The 21,267-nt window shown below is 39.5% G+C and overlaps 1 protein-coding gene across 2 annotated transcripts in view; it reads right to left on the bottom strand.

Annotated features, from left to right (window-relative positions):
* The window catches only part of FBLN1 (fibulin 1), a 65,778-nt gene that overhangs the window by 28,059 nt on the left and 16,452 nt on the right, over positions 1 to 21,267 (bottom strand). For both annotated transcript variants that reach the window (XM_042466676.1, XM_042466677.1), the window contains exons 2-6: positions 13,376 to 13,475; positions 8,901 to 9,033; positions 4,969 to 5,137; positions 3,141 to 3,200; positions 877 to 978 (exon numbers count right to left, since the gene is read on the bottom strand). In XM_042466676.1, the coding sequence (XP_042322610.1) occupies positions 877 to 978; positions 3,141 to 3,200; positions 4,969 to 5,137; positions 8,901 to 9,033; positions 13,376 to 13,475 (564 nt within the window). The remainder of the gene's footprint in view (positions 1 to 876; positions 979 to 3,140; positions 3,201 to 4,968; positions 5,138 to 8,900; positions 9,034 to 13,375; positions 13,476 to 21,267) is intronic.

Genomic DNA, 21,267 nt, shown 5'->3' on the forward strand with positions numbered 1-21,267 from the left:
TTTTAAAACAAGTAAGAAATGTATTACTATCGCTTCTAGGCAAATAGGAAGCATGTTGACACAAAACTTACACTTGGATATGGGAAATAAATAAAAAGCTTCAAAGGAAGGTTTGGAAATCTATCTTGGAAGTAATTAAGAATATTCAACCAAATTACGTACAAGGCAGTCTATGTTTATTCGCTACTAAGATAGAGTAGCGATTTGTGTTGTGTTTTGTAAATGTGTAAAGTGTATGTCAATGTGGATGTATGTAATGTTTTTTTTATGTGAACTTATATTTTTAATAATAAAATCTTTAAAAAAAAATAAAAAAAAAATAAATCCTCAGGGAGCCTTCTAATTGGGGTGTGTGTATTTTTAACTTTTGTATTTTAATGTAATTTTATACTGTTGAAATGAAATTATTTTAATTGTTTTTCAAATTGTATTGGTAAGTTTTTAACCTATTTTGTCTGTGAACCGCGCTGGGCCCTAATCTGGGAGAAATGCAACATATAAATAAAATATGATAAAATAATTGGTCTCTGGATAACTATGTAATGCATCCTGTGCAGAACTTATTAATATCAATGATTCTGAGTATTCCAGCTGTACTGGAGCACACATTCCTATGTACAGGAATGCATAGAAGCTGTTTCTCATTAAAAAAAAAATCAGTTATGTGAACTCCCACTTGCAGACTATAAATGAAAAACAAGTTTACTGCTCCACTACAAACAAGGTTCTAGCCTTGTAGTAAGTAACAATAAGTATGTCTGGTAGCTAAACTATGGATTAATGGGTGTCTTTTTGTTTTGTTTTCTTGCTGGTTATCTTAGTTGTAGTATTTCTCAGCATGCAAAGAAATAAAAACAAACAACAACAATTCATTACCTTCACAAGTGAAGCCATCAGGCTGAAGCTGGTACCCCATAAAGCAAGAACAGAGGACACTGCTACCAGTATCCCTACATTGCTGGGTGCAAGGACCACCTCCTACAGAACAAAAGATAGTTGTGAGGAACAATAGCACAAGATATATACAGTTCTTTCTAAAGGTTTGTCATGAAAACCATTTGACCTGTAATATCTTCTGAAGAAGCAAATCAATAATTCATAAAATTATAACATTAATAATTCAGAAATTCAAAACCAGAGCAGAATAATCTGTTCTGTCCAGATTACATGTACCCCGAGTTCACATTATTGCTTTAGAGTAAACTAAGAATTTGGGATGATAAGTTCAGCCAACATTGCTGCTTCGTACAGGCAGTTGATAACAATCACTCTGTTCAGCGTGAGAGACAGCCTAAGGCAAGTAGAATGAAGCAGATATCTCATGCAACAGATTTTGGTGGTTATGGAAAGACAGAAAATGGTTAAACTGATTCATTCCCACTAGATTTTTGCTACCAGGGAGGGAGCCTTTGTAAGGTTTTCTGTATCAGGTGCTGTGATGAAATCGCTAGGCAGTGGTGTCACTAGGTTTGGCATCACCTGGGGCAGTAACTATGGTATCACCACCACCACCATCCTGCCTTTCATTGACCTTCTGCCAGAGTACCCAGTACAGAATCCTTAGTAATATTTTTTGTACTAATGTCACTCATTAATCTGAGTCCTGTATATTACTGAATGTAATTGTAATACCCTCATCCCTCCACATTCAATGGGGTTAGGGGCACCCCCGTGAATGTGGAAAAGCCGCAAATATCAAAAATACTATGTTTTTACCTGAAAGAACACCTCTCTAGGTATCTCTAAGTCCTCCAGTGTAACTCTATTGTCAACATCTGCCATACATTGACCACAGAACTGTGCTGGGGGAGCTACAATGCCTAGTGGAGTGTTCTGTCTAGGAATCTCTAGGTCCTTCAGTTGACCACAGAGTTGCACTGGAGGACCTAATTATTCCTGAGAGAACATATTAATAAAATCTGTGAATAACAGAATCCACAAAAACCAAAGCTGCAGACGTAGAGGGATGAATGTACTGTAATTGTAACATAAACAATTAGCAAAATTACCTTTACATTGCAATGTCATACACACAGCCTAAATTAATTGTTTAATTGTATTTTAAGGGGGATGGGAATGATGGCTTGGGAATGTATATTTTTAATGTTGTAAGCCGCCATGATTGCGTCTCGCAGAGGGGCGGGATATAAAATAAATTTTATTATTATTATTACTAAATGCATTTACATATACATAATTTCTTGTGGTTGAAGTGAAAATTGGGTAAAATGTGATGTTTTTAAAGCATTTTAAAAAATTAAAAAAATAAAATAAAATTCTGGGGCCTTTCTTTTCTCATCCTATTAAGCCTCATTCCACTCACACATTTCTTCAGCATTTTAAAAGGACACAGGCAAACACCACAGCCCATTTCTGCCCAAAGGCATATGTCTGAGGAGCAGTGGTGTCACTTGGTCCGCACCACCCTGGTGATGCCACTGTCGCTAGGTAGTTCAGTTCAGTTAGTCCAGAGGGGACCACGATTCAACTAGAATAGACAGGTCTGCTTGTTATTCCTACTGAGAGTAAAGGCAAGCAACCTTCTGAAACACTGAACTAGTTTGTGGGATAATTGGGACCCCAGCCCTTACACACTTCAAAACAGTGTTAATAAGGTAAATGCAGGGCAAGTGGTCTATGACTAGGGGCTTCCTGTGGATAGGAGGTAAAGATAACCTAAGGTTTGAGAGAAGGTCATGTCACAGGTGCCAAAATAATTTGGTAAGCCTTGGCTGGCCAAGGCATGAAAATGTGTGGGGCAGGAGAGGACAGTGAAATTTGCAGCTCTGCTTCAGTCGGCAAAGTGCCTTGGACTGGATCAATTCCATCTGCAGACACTTCCAGTAATGGTACAGCTAACCTTTATTGAGAATTTGTAAATAGGACAATAAAAATATGTTCCTCACAGTCCACTTGATTGATGAAGAGAAGACAAAAACAAAATTAATTTTATAGGATATTTAATTAAATGCATAAGAATTAGTCTTAGGAACTGTCTATACTATATAGAACTAGTATATATACAGTGAATTGGGAAACCTTTAATACATGTCTCACCTCAACCCCAAATACACAAACTGACATTACAAGTTGCTGTTGTGTCTCTGCCTCCCCACTTTCCCCAGTACAAATTAGCTCACCTCTGCAACGATCATTAAGATAATGATCTTCATGGTCAACCTCCACTGGTGATACTGAATCTAAAGAACAAAGCAGATATAGAGATTGAGAGGGAAGGGGACATATTAGTCTATCATTTTAACATCATCTTCATCTGCATTATCTTTTGTTATTAGTTTGTTTTAAACCTGAGATTCATATGATTATTTATTATGGGGAGGAGCAAACGTACAACATGGAAGGGATGGATTAATCTGTGCTTTGTCTTCTCATATATTCAGTTTTTTAAAAAACATATTCACATTTTTACCATAGAGTTTGGAAGAAATCTGTGAATTTAATGTGTTGAAAAACCTAAATAAAATTCTCACTCATCTCTACAGAACAAATTCGACAGCTATAGCTATTCACAATACAGGTACGGCTAAGTTGTACTTGCCTGGCATGCAGCTGTGATGAAGTGCTTGCCATAAAAAAATAAGTTGCAAACCTAATTCAGCAACACCACATGGCTAGATATTGCAGTGCTGTTGTGTGCTTTCAGATTAGCTCTGATTTACAGCAACCCTGTCCTAGGGTTTTCTTGAAAAGATTTATTCAGAGGAGATTTGCTGTTGCCTTCCTCTGAAGCTGAGAGAGTGTGACTTGCTCAAAGTCTGGTGGATGAGCAGGGATTGGACCACCAATCCCCTGTAGTCTTAGTCCAGTTAAACTACTACAGCATGCTGACTCTCACATGCTGAATACACCATACTTTAAAGAGTTAAGCACTCATTGTTCTTTCCCTGTGTGGACTAATGATCTGTCAGTTTTGCTTTCTTGCATATTTTAATTCTTTTAAATTCAAATTAAAAATGGAAAATATGGATATTTTTCATCTCAATTATGAAGGATTTTGTAAATTTGGCTAAATTCTAAACAAAACAAACACACAAACCAAATGAATTTTTCATCCATCCCTAGCATATAACTTCTATCCAGCATCAGCTGCCAGTTTATACCCTTAGTCTCTGCATGCTTCTGAATGAAGTAGTACAGTCCTGAGGTGATAGCTTGGACTGTAACTTTTCAAAATGCAAGTGGATAATACAAAGTGTAATCTATAGAATGTAGGAGTGAAAGAGAACACAACCTCCACAACAGTATGTATCAAGATGTTTTATACAGAATCTTAGTGATATCATATGAACATGGGAACAATCACACACCACAAAGATGATTTATAACAGTACACGCAGTCCTACATTCACTCACGACACACAGATTGACAAGAGTGACTTCAACAAAGAGTTTTGAGCAATTCATTGTAAATGATGAAAAACAAGTTTCATTGAAAGATAAACGGCTCATCAGAGAATTGCATGGATTTCCACAGCACCAAGGAATGGGAGGAACAGTGAGGGCACAATCAACTTGGCCATCAACTGTTCACCTTAAGATACCCTTGAAATGTGGATGACATACTGGATAGATGCTCTGAGGGTTCCTCAGATTACCAAACTATGGAAAGTTTCCCGAAGGTGGCAAATGAGGGAAGGGCATCTGTAGGGAAACTGAATCTTAGGATAATATGTGTGAGCATTCTAAGAAGCCTAAGTACCTTGAAAATTCTTGGTGATATCCCAAAAGAGTCTTCCCCACTGTTACTGTTGAAGGAGCAGGGCAAGTAACACATGGCCATCAAGACGATAGTCTTCTTGGCTTGGATAACAGAGAAATCTAAAGCCAGTCCTCAGTTACCTCAAACTCTCCAGAACCACCTCACTGACAATCTGCAACTATTCTCCCTTAACTCATTTAAAAAATATAAGGTTTTGCCTCAGAAAGTTGTTTCTCGTTTATACTTACCCAATTCTTTGTTAGGACCATCAACAATTAAAGTATCAGCACTTTCTTGTCCCTCAACACAACAAGCCCTGAAGACCAATCCACACTGGTATCCCATCAACAGACTCTGTTCACAGCTGTTCCCTTGCTTCTGAGCAACCTTCCCCATAAAGCAGCAGTAACAGCATTTCTGCCAAAACACAATTGACACATTACCAAAGAGCTTTATAACATACAGTAGAGGTGACACTCTAGTTCCATCTTATAAGACAGTGGTACTCTGTAGTAATGAAAGCTTTCTATTCATTTAAGATCCATATGAACATTTATACACTGCTTTTCAAAGCTCCCAATGCAATTCACACCTAGAACATACTGAAAACAGAAAATTCATTCTAACATAATTGCAATCTATAAAACTGCAGTCTAAAAATAGTACAGCAGCAGTTTAGGCAATAAACATGTTGTGATCAGACAAAGGGGAAAATAAAAGATAGGTGGTTAACTACAGAGCATTAAAATGCTAATTAAAAGCAATTTAGGACAGAAAAGTCTTCAAGGCCCATTGGCAGCTTAGGTAACACTGACAGTGGTGAGAGCTTGATAGTGTTGCTTTTTGGACTGTAACCTCCACAGAATCGCCAGTTGCAGAGGAAATGTGGTAACTGCAGCATCAAAGAAATTAACTTTTTCAAGCTCCCAACATGGTCTCCGAATGAGTCATAGCAATGTGTATTCCCTTCTATCCCTCTTCTCTGGATTCACTTCATTCCTTTCTCCTCCTTTTGGATGTAACCTGAAGCTCTTTGAAGGATTAAAGAGTTTTATGCTAAGTGTCATTCAGCCATAAACTTTCATGGACTGCAACATCCACTAAAGTAGGTCCCATTGAACTAATGGCTTTTACATACAGGTTCACTAACCAGTCAGCCATTGTTTCAATTTGTTTCATTGAAGATTATTTAGGGGTGAAGCAGATGGGCAGGAAGGAGCGACTAGAAGCCGCTCTGAGCCCAATCACCTAGGGGCCGCAGCAAGCACATGCTGCAGCCCTGAGGGTGCCTCCTCCTCTGGCTCCAAATAGGAGCAGATCTTTTCTGCTCCTTCTGGGGCTGGTTTTGGGCTGCCTTTGGTAGCCTTAGTGTGGCTTCAGGTCCCTCTGGGGGCATGTACTGTGTAAACACCATACCTCCAGATCAGCCAAAAGCTGCCCCTGTATGCCCATCTGTTTCAGACCTTAGTCTGAGCTAGAGAATGATGCTTTACTCCTGCATTTGGTCAATGAGGCCCCAACATGTCTGTTATGAACTTATATATTTTTGTTCTTGGTTTGTCAGAACAATATCTGATCTCTTTCTTTTCCCTCTATTCATTCATTCACTCAATTCTAAGTAGACAGCAAATGCTGTGACCTTTTTGCCAACAAACGTTGTGTCCTCCAGCAAAGTTTATGCAGGTATTTGTTACTATGATATGTTGCTGTGCTGGATCTGTCCACATTTTGATGTCATTATTACCCTGCACATTTTGCCCCATGGGGGGTGGGTTTGGGGTCAGGAGTGTATAACCATTTTTCAAAAGATAACTAGAGTGTTGTTCCTGAAAACCTCACCATTTCAGGAACTTGGACATTTCAGTGACATTGCAATAGCAGCCTCATGTCTCCTTCTCCTTTCTTTTCTATAATATCTAGGATGAATATCATATCTGAATTATTCCACTGCCAATTTATGGAAGTGACAAAGTATTATCTTCCTTTTTTCCTATGCTAGAAGTCATATGTTTCTAAGACAGTTGCCTAGCAAGGTACCAAGCAGAAGGCATGCTTAGTTTCAGCAAAACTGATGCCTTATATATTGTTAACAGTTTTTGTAGCAGCCTGACATCTAGCTCCTTCATTTGGAAAAAAAAAGAGCTGGCAAAACCGAATTCCCAATCATCATCGGCCTCAGAGCAAATATTGCTCTAATAATATATTAGCAACTGCCACTAGAGGTCTCTTGTTGTCTGAAAACAATTCGGATAGAAATACAAAGACTTGTAAAATCTACAAAGTGTTTCTGTATGTATACAATGGTTTCATAGTTTGCACTAGCCAGGCTGGTTGACAAGTGCTGCCAGACTGAAAACTAGAGAGGGATTTTGTATTTTTAAATGATTGTGTAGAAGAGGGAATTTCAGCAGTTGTTACTTTATTTCCTTGAGGGAGAAGCAATACCTGCTGAAATTCTTCTATACAGCCTTTAAAGACCTGCAGTTTTCAGTCCAGTATAATGGTGGCAAACCTATGGCACACGTGCCCTCTTTGGCACACAAAGCCATTTATGAGAGTACACAGAGAGACAGGAGGGTGGGGGAAAGGAGGAACAGGCATGCATCTGTTTCTCCTCTTCCCCTGTCCTCCTGGGCCTTCAGCAGCCTCCCCTCCCTCTGTGCTTGTTCCTCCTCTTCCTCCCCTCCTGGGCTTTCAGCTGTCTCCAGGAAAGTCCCATCTCTGGAAGTCCCTGCCCCTGGAAGTTCTGTTCCCCCCAGAAGTCCCATCCTCCAGCACCGGGTAATTACGCTTTGGGTTATGTTTTGGATTACCAAATCTCTCAGAGGCATTAACTCTGTTGCTTTTCACACATGCCATCGTTGTTATTTAAAATAGTTAAATGATCTGCATCATCCCTCTCCCCCCATTTTCATGAGTGTGTGCACCTGTGTGTGTGGGGAGGGGGGACAAAAGTACCTTGCAGAGACATAAGAGTCAGGCAAACTGGCAGGAGGAGGAGGAGGCGGGAGAAAAACCATTCCTCTGCACACACCCCAGGTGCTTCTGAGATAAAGTTGAACTTACCGCTTAGTGGTTTGGGTGTTGGACTACGATTCTCCACTCAGCCATGGAAGCCCACTGGGTGACCCACTGGACAAGTCACATTCTCTCAGTCTCAGAGGATGCCCATGACAAACCCCTTCTGAAGAAACATTGCCAAGAATACCCCATGATATAAGCCCATAAGTCAAAAATGACTTGAAGGCACACAACCTTGGACGAGTCACAGTCTCTCAGCCTCAGAGGATGCCCATGGCAAACCCCTTTTGAAGAAATGTTGCCAAGAAAACTGGCTGTAGGTTTGCCATAAATTGGAAACAAAGGCAAAACCCATCCACACACACAGAGCAGTGGTAACCCCCCCCCCCAAACATAAACTGGGGGACATTTTGGAATTCCTCCTGGCTGAAATAGAGGACATGTCCTGGAAAAGGAGTACATCTGCTCACCCTGTTTCTGATTTATGGCCATCCTACCAATCCCATGCCTGGTCACCCTGGGCTGAGGGGAGCGGCGAAAGAAGCTACCCCAGGTAGAAGGGCAATTGTCAGGTGGGATATGTATGATCCACCTTTCCATATGAAACCCCTTCCCTTCCTTTCAATTCAAAGCCCTCCAAATCGATTCAATAGCACATTCACATGGGCGGCAATGCGGATCTTTCAAAAAGATGAGGACAAAAACCCTGTATCAAATATCCTGGGTTAAGTGGGTTTTGGGGTAGCCCTCCCACAAAATACAGCAAGTGCATTTGGAACAAGAGTGAATGCCAAGGAAATAACCTGGTTTCACACCAGGTTATTTTCATAGTGTGAATGCTCCCTTAAATGCCCTGGGCCTAGGGAGTACAGAATACCATAGACTGAAGAAAAATATAGTTTTGGGATTACAGCTCCCACAATGGCTCAATCAATATGACCAATGAGGAGGCTCTGTCCAGTACTAGTCCATGAACTCCAGTAGAACATGAGTAATGATAGGCAGGTCTTCTCCATTACCCACTTTCCTGTTGAGGAACCCCAATCTGTTTCCTCAGGAACCCTTCAGTTCTAGGAATACAGTCTGAAAACCACTAAACCAAAGTGAGGAAGACTAAGACGTAAAATTCAGAGGAAAAAATTAAGACAACCAGTCTTACTTTAGTTATTTTGTCTTCACAGGTAGCATTGCTCTTATCTGAGTCACAGTCTTCTTGCTTACTGGCAATATCTATTCCAGCTGTACAGTGTAACTCTTCCAGTTGATTGAGACAGCACTGCTGCTGGGCTATGCTACAAGTAAGTAAATAGAACAGAGAGAAAAGAATCACACAAAGGCAGCATTCCTAGGTTCATTCAGCAATATTGCCCCCTCCCTCAGTCTTAATATATTGTTAACTATATGGCCTAATGGATCTTTATACCTTTATTAGATGACAGGTTAACATGGCCCTGCTGACACATAGTCCAGCCTGCTCAATTTCTTATTTTATATTCTATATAAACAATCGTAAAGTGCCAGATCTTGTGTTATCTTGGAAGCTAAGCAGGGTCAGGTCTGGTTAGTACCAGAATGTGAAATCACTAAAGAATATAGGGTTCTGTAGGCTACAATTGATAGGAAGGCAATGGCAAACAACCTCTGAATTTTCCTTCCCTGTGAATTCATTGAGTCACCATTGGTTCAAAAGGCAGCCAAGCTACATAAATAGCAACGAAATGTACCAGATATTTCTATGATGTATGACTTTTAGCATTCAAGTGTGTGCTTATATTTTTGAATGCTCTCATATATAGTGGGGCCTTGTTATCCACTGGTGTTGGGTTCCAAGATCCCCATAGATAACAAAATCCATGGATGCTCAACTCCCATTAAATATAATGGCACAGTAAAATGGTGTCCTTTACATAAAATGGAAAATCAAGGTTTGCTATTTGGAATTTATACTTTTTTGAAATATTTTCAATCCATGGATAAGGAGGGCTGACTGTATTAAAAATGAATAAAAATACTCTCCCTACAAAAAGGAAACTACCATGTCAGAAACAGACAAAAAAGCCAAAAGTCAACACATGCCTGGGTGCCTGGGCTACTGCTTCTTTGCAGCAAAGACAGAAGGGGAACCATTTGCAAGGAAACAGTAACCAGGCAAGGTGTCCAACTGTTTTTACCCTGCCATTCCATCCCTTCTTTTCCTCCCACTATTATATTTCTCTTTTCCAAACTGTCTACACTGTGGCAGAGAAGTGAAAGCCCTGGAAACAAGACCCAATTTTACACTCTGCTTTAAACTTGATCTTGGTTCACACCCAGGAAGCCTGGTTTAATCTCCTTCCTTGAAGAGCTAGTTGAGATTTTTATTTTATTACTATTTTTATGTTGTTGTTGTTGTTTACTGCGGTCCCCCCCCCCCAGCTTTGGAGTGTAAATGTTAATTCTAGAGAACTCCTGTGGCCATTCTGATTCAAAGAGAAGGTCAGCATGATAGTATTTCTTCTAAGTAACTATAATCAGTAGTACAACAAAAAGGACCAATTCCAACATGTAAGCCTCTCCTCCATCCACATAGATATAGAACGGTCCAGCAAGAGAGAATTCATGTTCCTTGTAAGTAAGTAAGCTATTTCAGGAATGCGGTGATATGCTAATTTCTTGCTCAACTCCTTGCAACTGAGCACTCAAGACAAAATATACAACATTTCTCTTGCTTGGTTGGTACAAACATAAATGGCTTGATTATTCTCACATGTGCATTGAAAATATGGTTTACCGTTGCTTCCAGTTGGAGATAGGAAACTGTGAGCCATAAGGATGTAATTCCTAGCTGTTGTTAATGCAAACCATAACTGGCCAACTACTGCTCATCATACCATGACACAGTGATATAGAATACGTAGTATCTCCCAGTCTTTTAACCATAGTTAAATATATCAGCTTATCTGTTTTCCAAATCAGAAATACCTTTGGGATCTTCACTCTCCTGTACCAGACCTTGGAATTAAAGCATTCAAACAACAACAACAACAACAACAACATATTATACTAGTAGTAATAGTAATAGATTGTGTGTTTTAAATTTTGTATGTTTTAATCTTAATTTTATACTGTTTTAACCAGATTATTTTAATAGTTTTTTAAACAATTGTGTTTTTTTTAACCTCTTTGGGTCCCTTTTTGGGAGAAAGATGGCATAAAAATGAAATAAATAAATATTATTACTATTACTACTACTATTTTTGATGAATTTGATTTTGAATTACAGTGGTGCCCCGGGATACGAAATGATCGCGTTACGAAATTTCCGGGATACGAAAAAGTTAGATTGGAAAAAACTGTTCTGGGTTACGATATTTTTTTCGGGTTACGAAATTTATTTCGGCGCGAAATTCAAACGAAAACGCGGCTAGCGGCTTTCCAGCGCTAACGGAAAGCCTTTTCGGGTTGCGAAATTATCGGGTTACGAACGGAACGGCGGAACGAATTAATTTCGTAACCCGAGGTAGCACTGTATGTTTATTTAATGCAAATTAAAAATATGGTTAGACTGTTGGATTAAAGTGTCCAGATTTGACGTGCCACACAACCCTGAAACTCACTGGCCTGTTACAGACAGCCAAAATAAAGCTGCTTCGAGTCACAATGGAGGTATGGTGTTTCAATGATGCATGTGTCCTGAGAGTCCAGAAGTAGCACCAAAGTCATGCTCCAGCCCTAAGGACTGGAGTGTGGCTTTGGTGTGGCTTCTGGACTCTTAGGACACATGCATCATTGAAACACCATACCTCCACTGTGACACGAAGCAGCTTTATTTTGGCTGTCTGTAACAGGCCACTATCTCTCAGTTTAATCTTACTTCACAGTCTACTGGGGATACAACGGGGAGGAAGGCAGCCATGCATGCCAAGAAAAGGCGCAAGAAAAGTGGAGTATAAATGTCAACAACGGACAATAAATATTTTTCTTTCATAAAAAAACTTTAGGAGCATTTAAGTGCAGATATCATTTTAAATACAGCTCACTCCATCTAATTGGAGATGAGAACACTATATAGATCCTTTGCCCTGTGATAAATGAATCAGAGGACCCAAGAAAATACATCCTCTGAGCCTTCAATGCAGTAAGCGATTTGAACTGGGAGCTGACAACAATGCTCTGTACAACAATTTTACTCTGTACTATAATGAGACACCCTTCCATCTACCAGAATATTAGTTCAAACACTATTATGCTTCAGGGTCACAGATATGATGGAGAGACCTAGAACTGCAACAGATCAGTCCAACCAGGACTATGGGATCTGAGGGACCAAAAGGAGCTTAGCTGGCCATTAAGTAACATAAACAACAGGACATTAAGTGGCGTGAAGCTGAATTCTACTTTCTTTTTCACTTGTAAGTGTAATCCTGCTGGATTGGAGCCCAATCCAGAGAGGGGCTGGCTCATGTAGTTAGAAGATTAAACCTTCTCCCAGGTGTTTTGGTTAAATTGAATCCTGCACAGACTAAAAAGAAAAAAGCCCTCCAGTGGAACCAACAGAAATTGTTTGGTTTTTTATTCCTTCACAGAGGATTTTGAGAAAATGGAAGAGGGGATATATACTCAAATATAGTGGTCCCAATAAGGGAGACATTAATGCTTTCTTAGAAGTTTTAAAAAAACACAGCTTGAAGCTACTTGTTTAATTTATTATGTGGTCTGGACTATTTGTCTGACCATGTAACAGCAGGTTACGTTGCTTTGCACCTTGGAACATGACGGTGGCTCATCCTTGACCATCTCTCTACCACTAGCTCTTAGTCTTAGTTCACCTGATCCAGTTCCTGATCTCCAACAATCCCCATGAACACATAATCCGCCTGTGGGCCGTGATCTGATCCCCACTTATCTAGCTGGAGCACTGGTCCTCAAAAGCCAATATTTTCACCCACCATGCATTTTTTTGTTTATATATATTATTTAACTGTATGTAATAAATGTGTCACATGTACAAGTGGCAGCACTTGTGCACCCCTGGTGTACAGAACTGCAATTTATTTTCTCTTACCAAATCATTTCTGATAAAGAGTTACGCTACAGTATCACATTATCAGATGTACCCTTTCATAATACTTACAAACTGATGAAGAAATGTGATTTCCGTTTCCCTGCCCTCAGTTTCATCATTTTTATTATTCTTCCAGCAACTTCTAAAGCAAGTACATTTTATCTGCCAACTACTTTGTGTAGGAGACAGATTTTAATGCCAATATAAACGCAAAAATTCAGAGTGACAGACATGATTGCAAAACACATTCTTTCCATACTTAAAAAAAATGAAGCGAGGACATCAACAATTAAACATTCAAAAACAGAAAGAGGAAAGCAAGATAACATATTTCCCCCCCAAAAAAGGTTCTTTTGAGAGTCCTGTTCTTGGATAGGTTTAGATGACACCGTTTTTCAATTTAAGAGTATTAATATGTCATCAAATCCCAAATCTGTGTTTGAAATTAGATTTTCAATAAAATAAAGGAAACTTGTAGCAGGAAAAAAACACAGAATACAACTCATTCAGCTTCAAAACCAGTACCATCACCACAGGGACATTTTAAATGTTACTAAGACAACTGGTAAGAACATTATACTAAGGAATACCTGCATTCTTTGGAATCAGGATTTAATGGCAGAGAACTACAGTCTCTATTTTGACTTGCCCACTCATACCCACGTGTGCAGCAGCTCTCTACTGACGTTTCTGCAAAAAGGAAAGGGAGATATATTTTATAAGCATTTAGCAGATGGCATTGTGAGAATTAAATTTCAGCTAGTCGCTATCCTCTTCTCTCATCCCATCTCATCATAATCTCCCAAAAAGATAACAGAGCAAAGCATAAGTTTAAAAAAGCATAAAAAGCAGAGTATTTCTGACCTTAACAGAAAGAGATACTAAAATGAGGAATATGATATGACGTTGCATATACCTAAAGGCAACAGGTCCCCCCCCCCCCCCGGGATGTTTTAGTGTGTCCATGCTGCCTACTTTATGCATTTGATTGAATTTATTCTATGTAAAGGTTTACACCACAATAACGTTGTAATCCTACAAATACTTACCTGAAAGTAAGCTTCTTTGAAATCCAGCATCTGCCTTCTAAGTAAGCATGTGTGCAATCACATGAAATTGTAACTATTACAAAAAGAAACCTAAATAAGGCCCCCAAAGTTTGGAGACTTCATTCTAACAGGTAAAACATTTGCATGATTTATATTGGCTATCTTTGAAAATGCACTGAGTTTAGCAGAGTTTAATTTTAATCTAAAAATATTCTGAAGTCTCTCTGAAGGGTCTCCCAGCCATGCAGACCCCGCCATCCAAAACTATTATTTTCTTTCATTCATACCAGACTCTAGGTGTTTGGACAGCTTCTGTAAAAGTAATCATGTCCCAGAAAGTGCTAACATTGTTTAGCCAGGCACACAAGCCATCACTCTGCTTCTGGTACAACACACACATGATCCATGAGCCTTGTTAACAATACTATAAACTGGGCCAGGAGGCTTCCCTGAGTAATACTAGCATTACAGAAAGTGTCCATATGGCTGGAGTTTAAGCCTCTTTCAAAATAAAAAAAAGGGAGGGAAGGGAGGTGAAGGAAGCACTGTGTTGCCTTATTAACATATTCACACTTACAGAAGAGATATTGGAGTGTTATTAGTTACCACAAAAGCTGCCCATGTGGCTATGGTTTGGTTTTAAAACAGGGGTGGGCAATGTTGATATGTCTAGGTTTCTGTGATCCCCTTGGAAATCATGTGGATCACTACAAACAGGAGTTAAGGGAGGAAACCAGATGTGTCCATAGGTGAGATGCTGCTTCACACCACACCATTATAGGAATATGGTTCCATCCTGTGAAATCCTGAGGTTTCATAAGGCACTAGAAGAGCTCTCTGGCTGAGAATCTGAAGTAACCTTTTCTGAACTGAAAATCCCAGGATAGGATGCAGCCAAGGCAGTTAAAATGGAATCATAGCACTATAACTGTGTGTTGGACTATGACTCTGGAGAATAGGGTTCAAATCCCCACTTAGCCATGAAACCCACTGGGTGACCTTGGGCAAGTCACACGCTCTCAGCCTCAGAGGATGGCAGTGGCAAACCCCCTCTGAAGAAATTTGCCAAGAAAACCCTGTCATAGGTTCACCTTAGCATTGCCATAAATCGGAAATGACTTGAAGGCACACAACAACATGAAAGGATGTTGGATATTTTGGATGTTAACAGATGCAAAGGGGCTATTTAAAAGGTGAACTGCCATTCCTGGATGTTTACAAGAAAAGCACTTCACTTTTTCTATCTCTTGAGGTGGGGTAAGGGAGCAGAATAAAGGAATCTCAGTGGGTGAGGGCTTAAACAGTGGGAGGTGGGTACATGCAGCCCCAAGGCTACACTTTGTCCACTTCTGGTTTAAAAGAAATAGGAAAGAATAAAAAATACTTTACAGCAGCAATAATGGGAGAATCATCATCAGTACAGGACTCTTTGCAGTACAGGACTCTTTCAGGGACTAGCAAAATTTGTGTGTATACTATACAATGCTCAACATTTTAAAATATAACAACATTAAAGAGCTAAAAACATGACTTTAATCAACATTAACTCAAAACAGAAAATGTCACGTTTATTACGTTTAACATATCAGTTCCAAATTTGGCAAGAGCCAACAATTCTTCCTTGTATTTTAAAATCTATGTTATAGTTGTATTTGAACTTTAAAATATTACTTCAAGTGAAAATAATAATAAACTCACTCACTCACTCATTTAACAATTAATACAACAGAGAAAAGAAAAAGAATCTCGTGGAACTGGTTCTTGTTCAAACATTCTACTTTCATATAAACTTTGATATTATAATAATACAAGTTAATACTTAAAAGAAAAACATCACCAAAGAATATCCAAATAAATCCTCCTCCTTCAACTACACTTATTTTAACCATTTTACTCTATGTATCTTGAATGCTAATATCTGTATTTTCATTATTATTAACATGTATAAAAGGATATTGACTTAAATAAAATGCATTGGATTCAGCTTCCCCTTTGCTTAATAAAATATTGTAAGGCAATTTTTCCATAATGGTTACAAACTATAACTTTTTATACTATGAAAATAATGAGTAGCTCTGACCATTTTACTAGCTGAGCTGCCACAATGCAAAAGCTCACAAAGGCCTGTTACAGACTGCCAAAATAAAGCTGCTTCGGGTCTCTTTGGAGGTATGCCGTTTAAACAATGCATGGGTCCTAAGAGTCCGGAGGTCGCGCCAAAGCCACACTCCATTCCTAAGCACTGGAGTGCAGCTTTCGTGCAGCTTCCGGATGCTTAGGATGCATGCATCACCTCCAAAGAGACCCGAAGCAGCTTTATTTTGGCAGTCTGTAACAGGCCAAAGTCTTTATATAGAAGAAGGTTGTTTTCTTCTTCAAAAAGACTGAATAGGCATAACTTGGATCCTTCACAATTGGTATCTTCAGAATAAAAGAAAGTTCTTATTATTAAGTCTGAAAAGAAACTGACAATTGGGGAATCACACCACATATGGCACAAATATTGTTCCTTGTCGTCAGTCCCAAATGTAGTCATAGATATATTGCCTCTAAACAGGAAGGATCCATTTAACTATCATACACAGAACAGATGCTGAGAGAACAGGCTGCATCAGAAGAAAAGGAGGGAAGCAGAGTAATCCCTTTAGCAAATCTGAGAAACTCTCCTCCAGCTGTCACCTATTAGCCACCCTTTCATCAATGGAAAATGGAAGCAAAGCCACATTTATGTTTAGCTGAGAAACCAGCTTTTCATTATTAAAAACATAGATGATTTTAAGTATAGAAGTCCACATCTATTTTTTTTTCTCATCCATTCTCACCAGGGTTGTCATACTCCAGTCCCTCATACCTGAGCATCTAATTTACATATTATACAAATTATTGAAATTATGCATGTTATTAATTTGTATTCTGATTATGCAAATTCAGCCCATTAATCACTGCATTTTTTCTACCACTATGGTTCAACCTCAGTACCAGGACCAAGCTAAGAGCTCTTTTTTGCTCCCCGCCTCCCCAAGCTGGTGTCAAGAGAGGTTCTAAGCAGCCCCAGAGAGTAACGGAACTCTCTTTACTCTCTCCAGGCTGTTTGGAAGTGAAGTTCCACTGTGCTGCCTAGCCCAATCTCAAGCTGTTGACACAATCATGACACAACACAAGACCATCTCTAGTAACCTCTTTTCCTTTTTTTTCCCTTCTTGGGGCTGTTGTTGAAAGACAGGGAAGAATGGAAGAATAAGGTGGCAATGATACGCCTGTGCAGTAGCAGCCAAAATCTGTGTGGTGGGATGAGGGTCTTGAAATCCCACAAAGCAGGTTTCATGCTTCATCACCACTGCCACATTTTTACCTACCCATTGGCCTAAGAAATCCAGGATTTACTGCTTCAGCTGGCCAGGACATTTTTGGTCCCTTCAACCCAGGATTTTCCAGGACAAATGGCAACTCTAACCCCCATTCCCCTTTCCTTAAGAATCTTATTTTTCAAATTCTGAAGGAAGAGACTATTTCTTTTTGCCCATGAGAACCTATTTAGCTGATATCTTGCCATGTGAGCTATGGGGTAATGAGAACCATAGAGCCAGATGAGAGCACATCTCGAGGGCAACAGATGAGAAAGCCTGCTTTAAATAATTGGTGTTGCCATTACTATCCTCTAAGACTGAGAGAGTATGACTCGCCCATGGGTTTCCACGGCCCAGCTTGGATTTGAACCCTGGTCTCCCAGTGTCCTAGTCCAACACCCAAACTACTGATCAGGGAATGTCCTTATATTAAATGCAATTTACCCAATCCAAGTGATTTGGAAGATGCAGAAATAGTGACCTTACACAATAGTAACTTTTATGAAACCCCAAACTGTGAGCCATTCCAAACGATGCCCAAATATTGAGGTGAAAGAAAACATATGGAAATTAAATAACTGAAAATTACAAAGCATGGAAAAGTTAATACTGTATATGGCTGACATATCAAAAGGAAAAGTAATACCCAAAACAATTAAACTAGACTACAATCCTACACATAGTTAAACTGCTTAAATCCGTAGGATTTGAGCTGCCCAACTGTGTGTACATTGGAACTGAACTTATCTGGACTTCATATTATTTGTGGCCAGTGGCCAGCTCTAGCAAAATGAACACTATTAATGAGCAACAGGATTACAGACACACTTAATATTTTGCACACAAAAGTTCACCACGCAGCAGGACCATAAGAACTAATAAATGTGTCACTCTAATTGTTATTTGGATCTAGTGATTTGACACATTCCTATTCACGCAAGCAAAAACAACACACACACAGGGAGGGAAAGAACTTTGCATGCAGGTATGCTTGCCTGGGTAAAAATAAATCACAACAACTGATATTCTTTACATTGCTTAGTTGGTTGCCTTCATCTGTCCCTCTGGGTGTGTGATTTTTCAAAGAAGTATTTTTGGTACTGCTTCACATAGGAGAAAATATTTCATTTTTTCCCCCTTCTCAGAGCCAAATGAGAAGAAATGAAGCCACCATATCTGCTGGTCACGTGCATAACACATTAAAGTGCTGGTAGGTGCTGATAGTACAGCCACCTCTTGGAACTCACGGAGGAACCGTTCCAGACTCCCCTGCAAGTTCCAAATCTCATACATATTCAAGCCCATAGGCTTGAATGGAATGCATGCATGTGGGGGGTGCGCCGCAGGCGTGTGCCCCATTAAGGTTAATGCCAGTCCCCCCCATGCTTTTTCAAGTCCACAGATATCAAGTCTGTGGATTTGGAGGAGCAACTGTATATCTGTTTTAACACCTAGACAGCTGAACCTACACACACACGCACACACACACACTCCTATTCATAGCAATAGCAAGTACATTTCTGTACCACTCACCAATGTACTAAGCAGTCTACAAAGTGTAAGCTAATTGCCCCCAACAAACTGGGTACTCATTTTAGCATCCTACAGAAGGATGTCAGGCTGAGTCAACCCTGAACCTCTGGCTGGCATTGAACTCGCAACCAGAAACGTGAATCAGTGACACCACTAGCATTCACAACAGGGTGCAGTTCCAGATACCCATACAGCCTTGACAACCTACAGAAAGCCATGTCACGCTGTTTGTAATGGAAAGTGTTTTCATGACAGCCAGCAGAGTTAAATTGTCATTACATGCCATAAGAAATAAAAATATTTCTTCAAGCTGCTACTAAAATAAGAAGTCTGCTTTCTTGCTATTTCAGTGCCAGAACTGACAGTAGCACAAAGAGCAAGGAGAAGAGGAGGAGAGTGCCAATGTTGCCTCTACAATCAAAGTGTTGTTGTTGTTTTTTAAGTGAGGGAAACAGGGTCACAGGAATCTGAGTACAAAGAAGGCCTTTCCCAAGAAAGCAGCTTGCCCATGAGCGCTTCAAATCTCCTGATGCCCCTGAAATAAATGAAGATAACTGCCCTGACAATCTAGACTAGGCTTCTCCTTTTTTCAGGAAGATACAACACCAATGATACACAATTAAACATTAAAGTTAGGATTTCCATAGTAATGAATAAACTTAGTAATTCCCATCACTATGTATGGGTTTACAACAGGAAAGCTAATAGAAAGAAAATCAACACATTTGAGATGTGGTGCTGGAGAAGAGTTATAAAATAGAGTTGTAGAAACACAGAGTTGGAAAAGACCCCAAGAGCCACCCAGTCCAAACCCCTGCCTTGCAGGAATCAATCAGAATTAACCAGAAATAAGTCCCAGTTCTGCGGATATCATGGACAGTTAAAACGACAAACAAATGAGTACAGTCTGCCCTTCTTATACACAGATTTTTAATATGTTCCAAAAAAGTATAAATAAATTAATAAATTAATAAATTAATTCAAATATCAAACCTTGATTTTCCATTTTTTATAAGGGACACCATTTTACTATGTCATTATATTTAATGGGACTTGAGCATACACAGATTTTGTTATACATGGGGGATCTTGGAACCAAACCCCAGCGTATAACAAGGGTTCACTGTACTGGAACAAATCAAGTCTACTCTCTCTCTAGAACACAAGGTGACTAAATTAAGGCCATATCCCAAGGAGACATAACTCACTAAAAATAAGATAATGCTTAGAATGGCAAAAGACAGTAGGAAGAGAAGTTGACTGTATACCAGATGGATAAACTAAATCAAGGAGGACATAGCCTTGAGTCTGAAGGACCTGAGAAGAGCTGCTGGGGATAGGGTGCTTCAGAGGTTTTTCATTCACAGGGGTGACTTGAAGAGCATTAACAACAGCACCACTAGTACAGCTGAACAAACACCTTACAGCAAGCCAGTAAGTGAGATGGAAGATAAGGAACTCAAGTGATTTAAGATTTTAAAAAATAGTATGGCAGTCTTACAACTGGCTAGGAACATTGCCTTTGTTGGCCAAAGCTCCAGTTGGAAGAATTTCAATTACTATTGCATAGACGTTCAAGCAGCTAGAATGTGTATCTTATGGAAGATGTTAGTAACCTTTAATGTAGCTTGCCATGTATCAGATGTCAAAATTGATTAGATGATCTGAATTTCTAATCTAGGCTGAGATAAAAGTCTAGACATGGGAAATAGCAAACATTTGTATTTTGTAATGGATACTACAAGACAGTGATTTTACTGCTCTTAATCATGAATTGCTGAATATATCCAACAAAACTTCATAAATTAATACAAATTTAGCAAGCATAAAGCCTATGAGCCCTTGGATCTCCTTGTGCACTAGGTGTTCACACATTTTGGTCAGCCAACAAAAATGTGTGGTTGTCAATATCTTCTCCTTTCCCATGAATGGCAATATGTTACTTGACATGTCCTTGGAAGCACCCAGTTCTCCATTTCCAGAATCTTCTATTTCATGGTGCACTTCCAAGGGCTCAGTGCACCCAATGAAGTGGACAGCAACAAGTCTTCTCCTGTGGATGGGAGAGAGAGGGCCATCCCTGATTCTATTGCACTGTGGAGGGTCTTGGTATGTGAGAGAAGAACTGGAGATCATCATGCCTACTCTGCTCTCCAGCTGAAAAGCTGGGAGGAACTGGAGCTCATTATACTTATTTAGAGAGGAAAGAGATGTGTTGCAAGGTGAGAAAATGTGAGGACACTTGCCTACCATCTTCCCCAAAAATGACTATGCCATTTTTAGAATGAGGAAGAGATAGCCAGTTACTAATAGTTATCACTATGCTATCCCTTTCCACTGGAAATAGAACATTAAACCTCTTCAGCACGTTTGTTCAACTTTGGATAGTAAGGATATATGTATTCATTTGTTAAATGTACTTTAAACACCTTCTCAGGTACACAGAGAGCTGGTCACTGTAGTGTAGATTCTAACATTTTCCAGTTCCAACAATAAAGGAAGACTGAATTATGTCAGCTCAGTTCATTCATCTCCCCAGACATGTGTCCGCAT

The sequence above is a fragment of the Sceloporus undulatus genome, chromosome 5, assembly GCF_019175285.1.
Source record: "Sceloporus undulatus isolate JIND9_A2432 ecotype Alabama chromosome 5, SceUnd_v1.1, whole genome shotgun sequence".
NCBI classification, from domain to species: Eukaryota; Metazoa; Chordata; class Lepidosauria; order Squamata; family Phrynosomatidae; genus Sceloporus; species Sceloporus undulatus.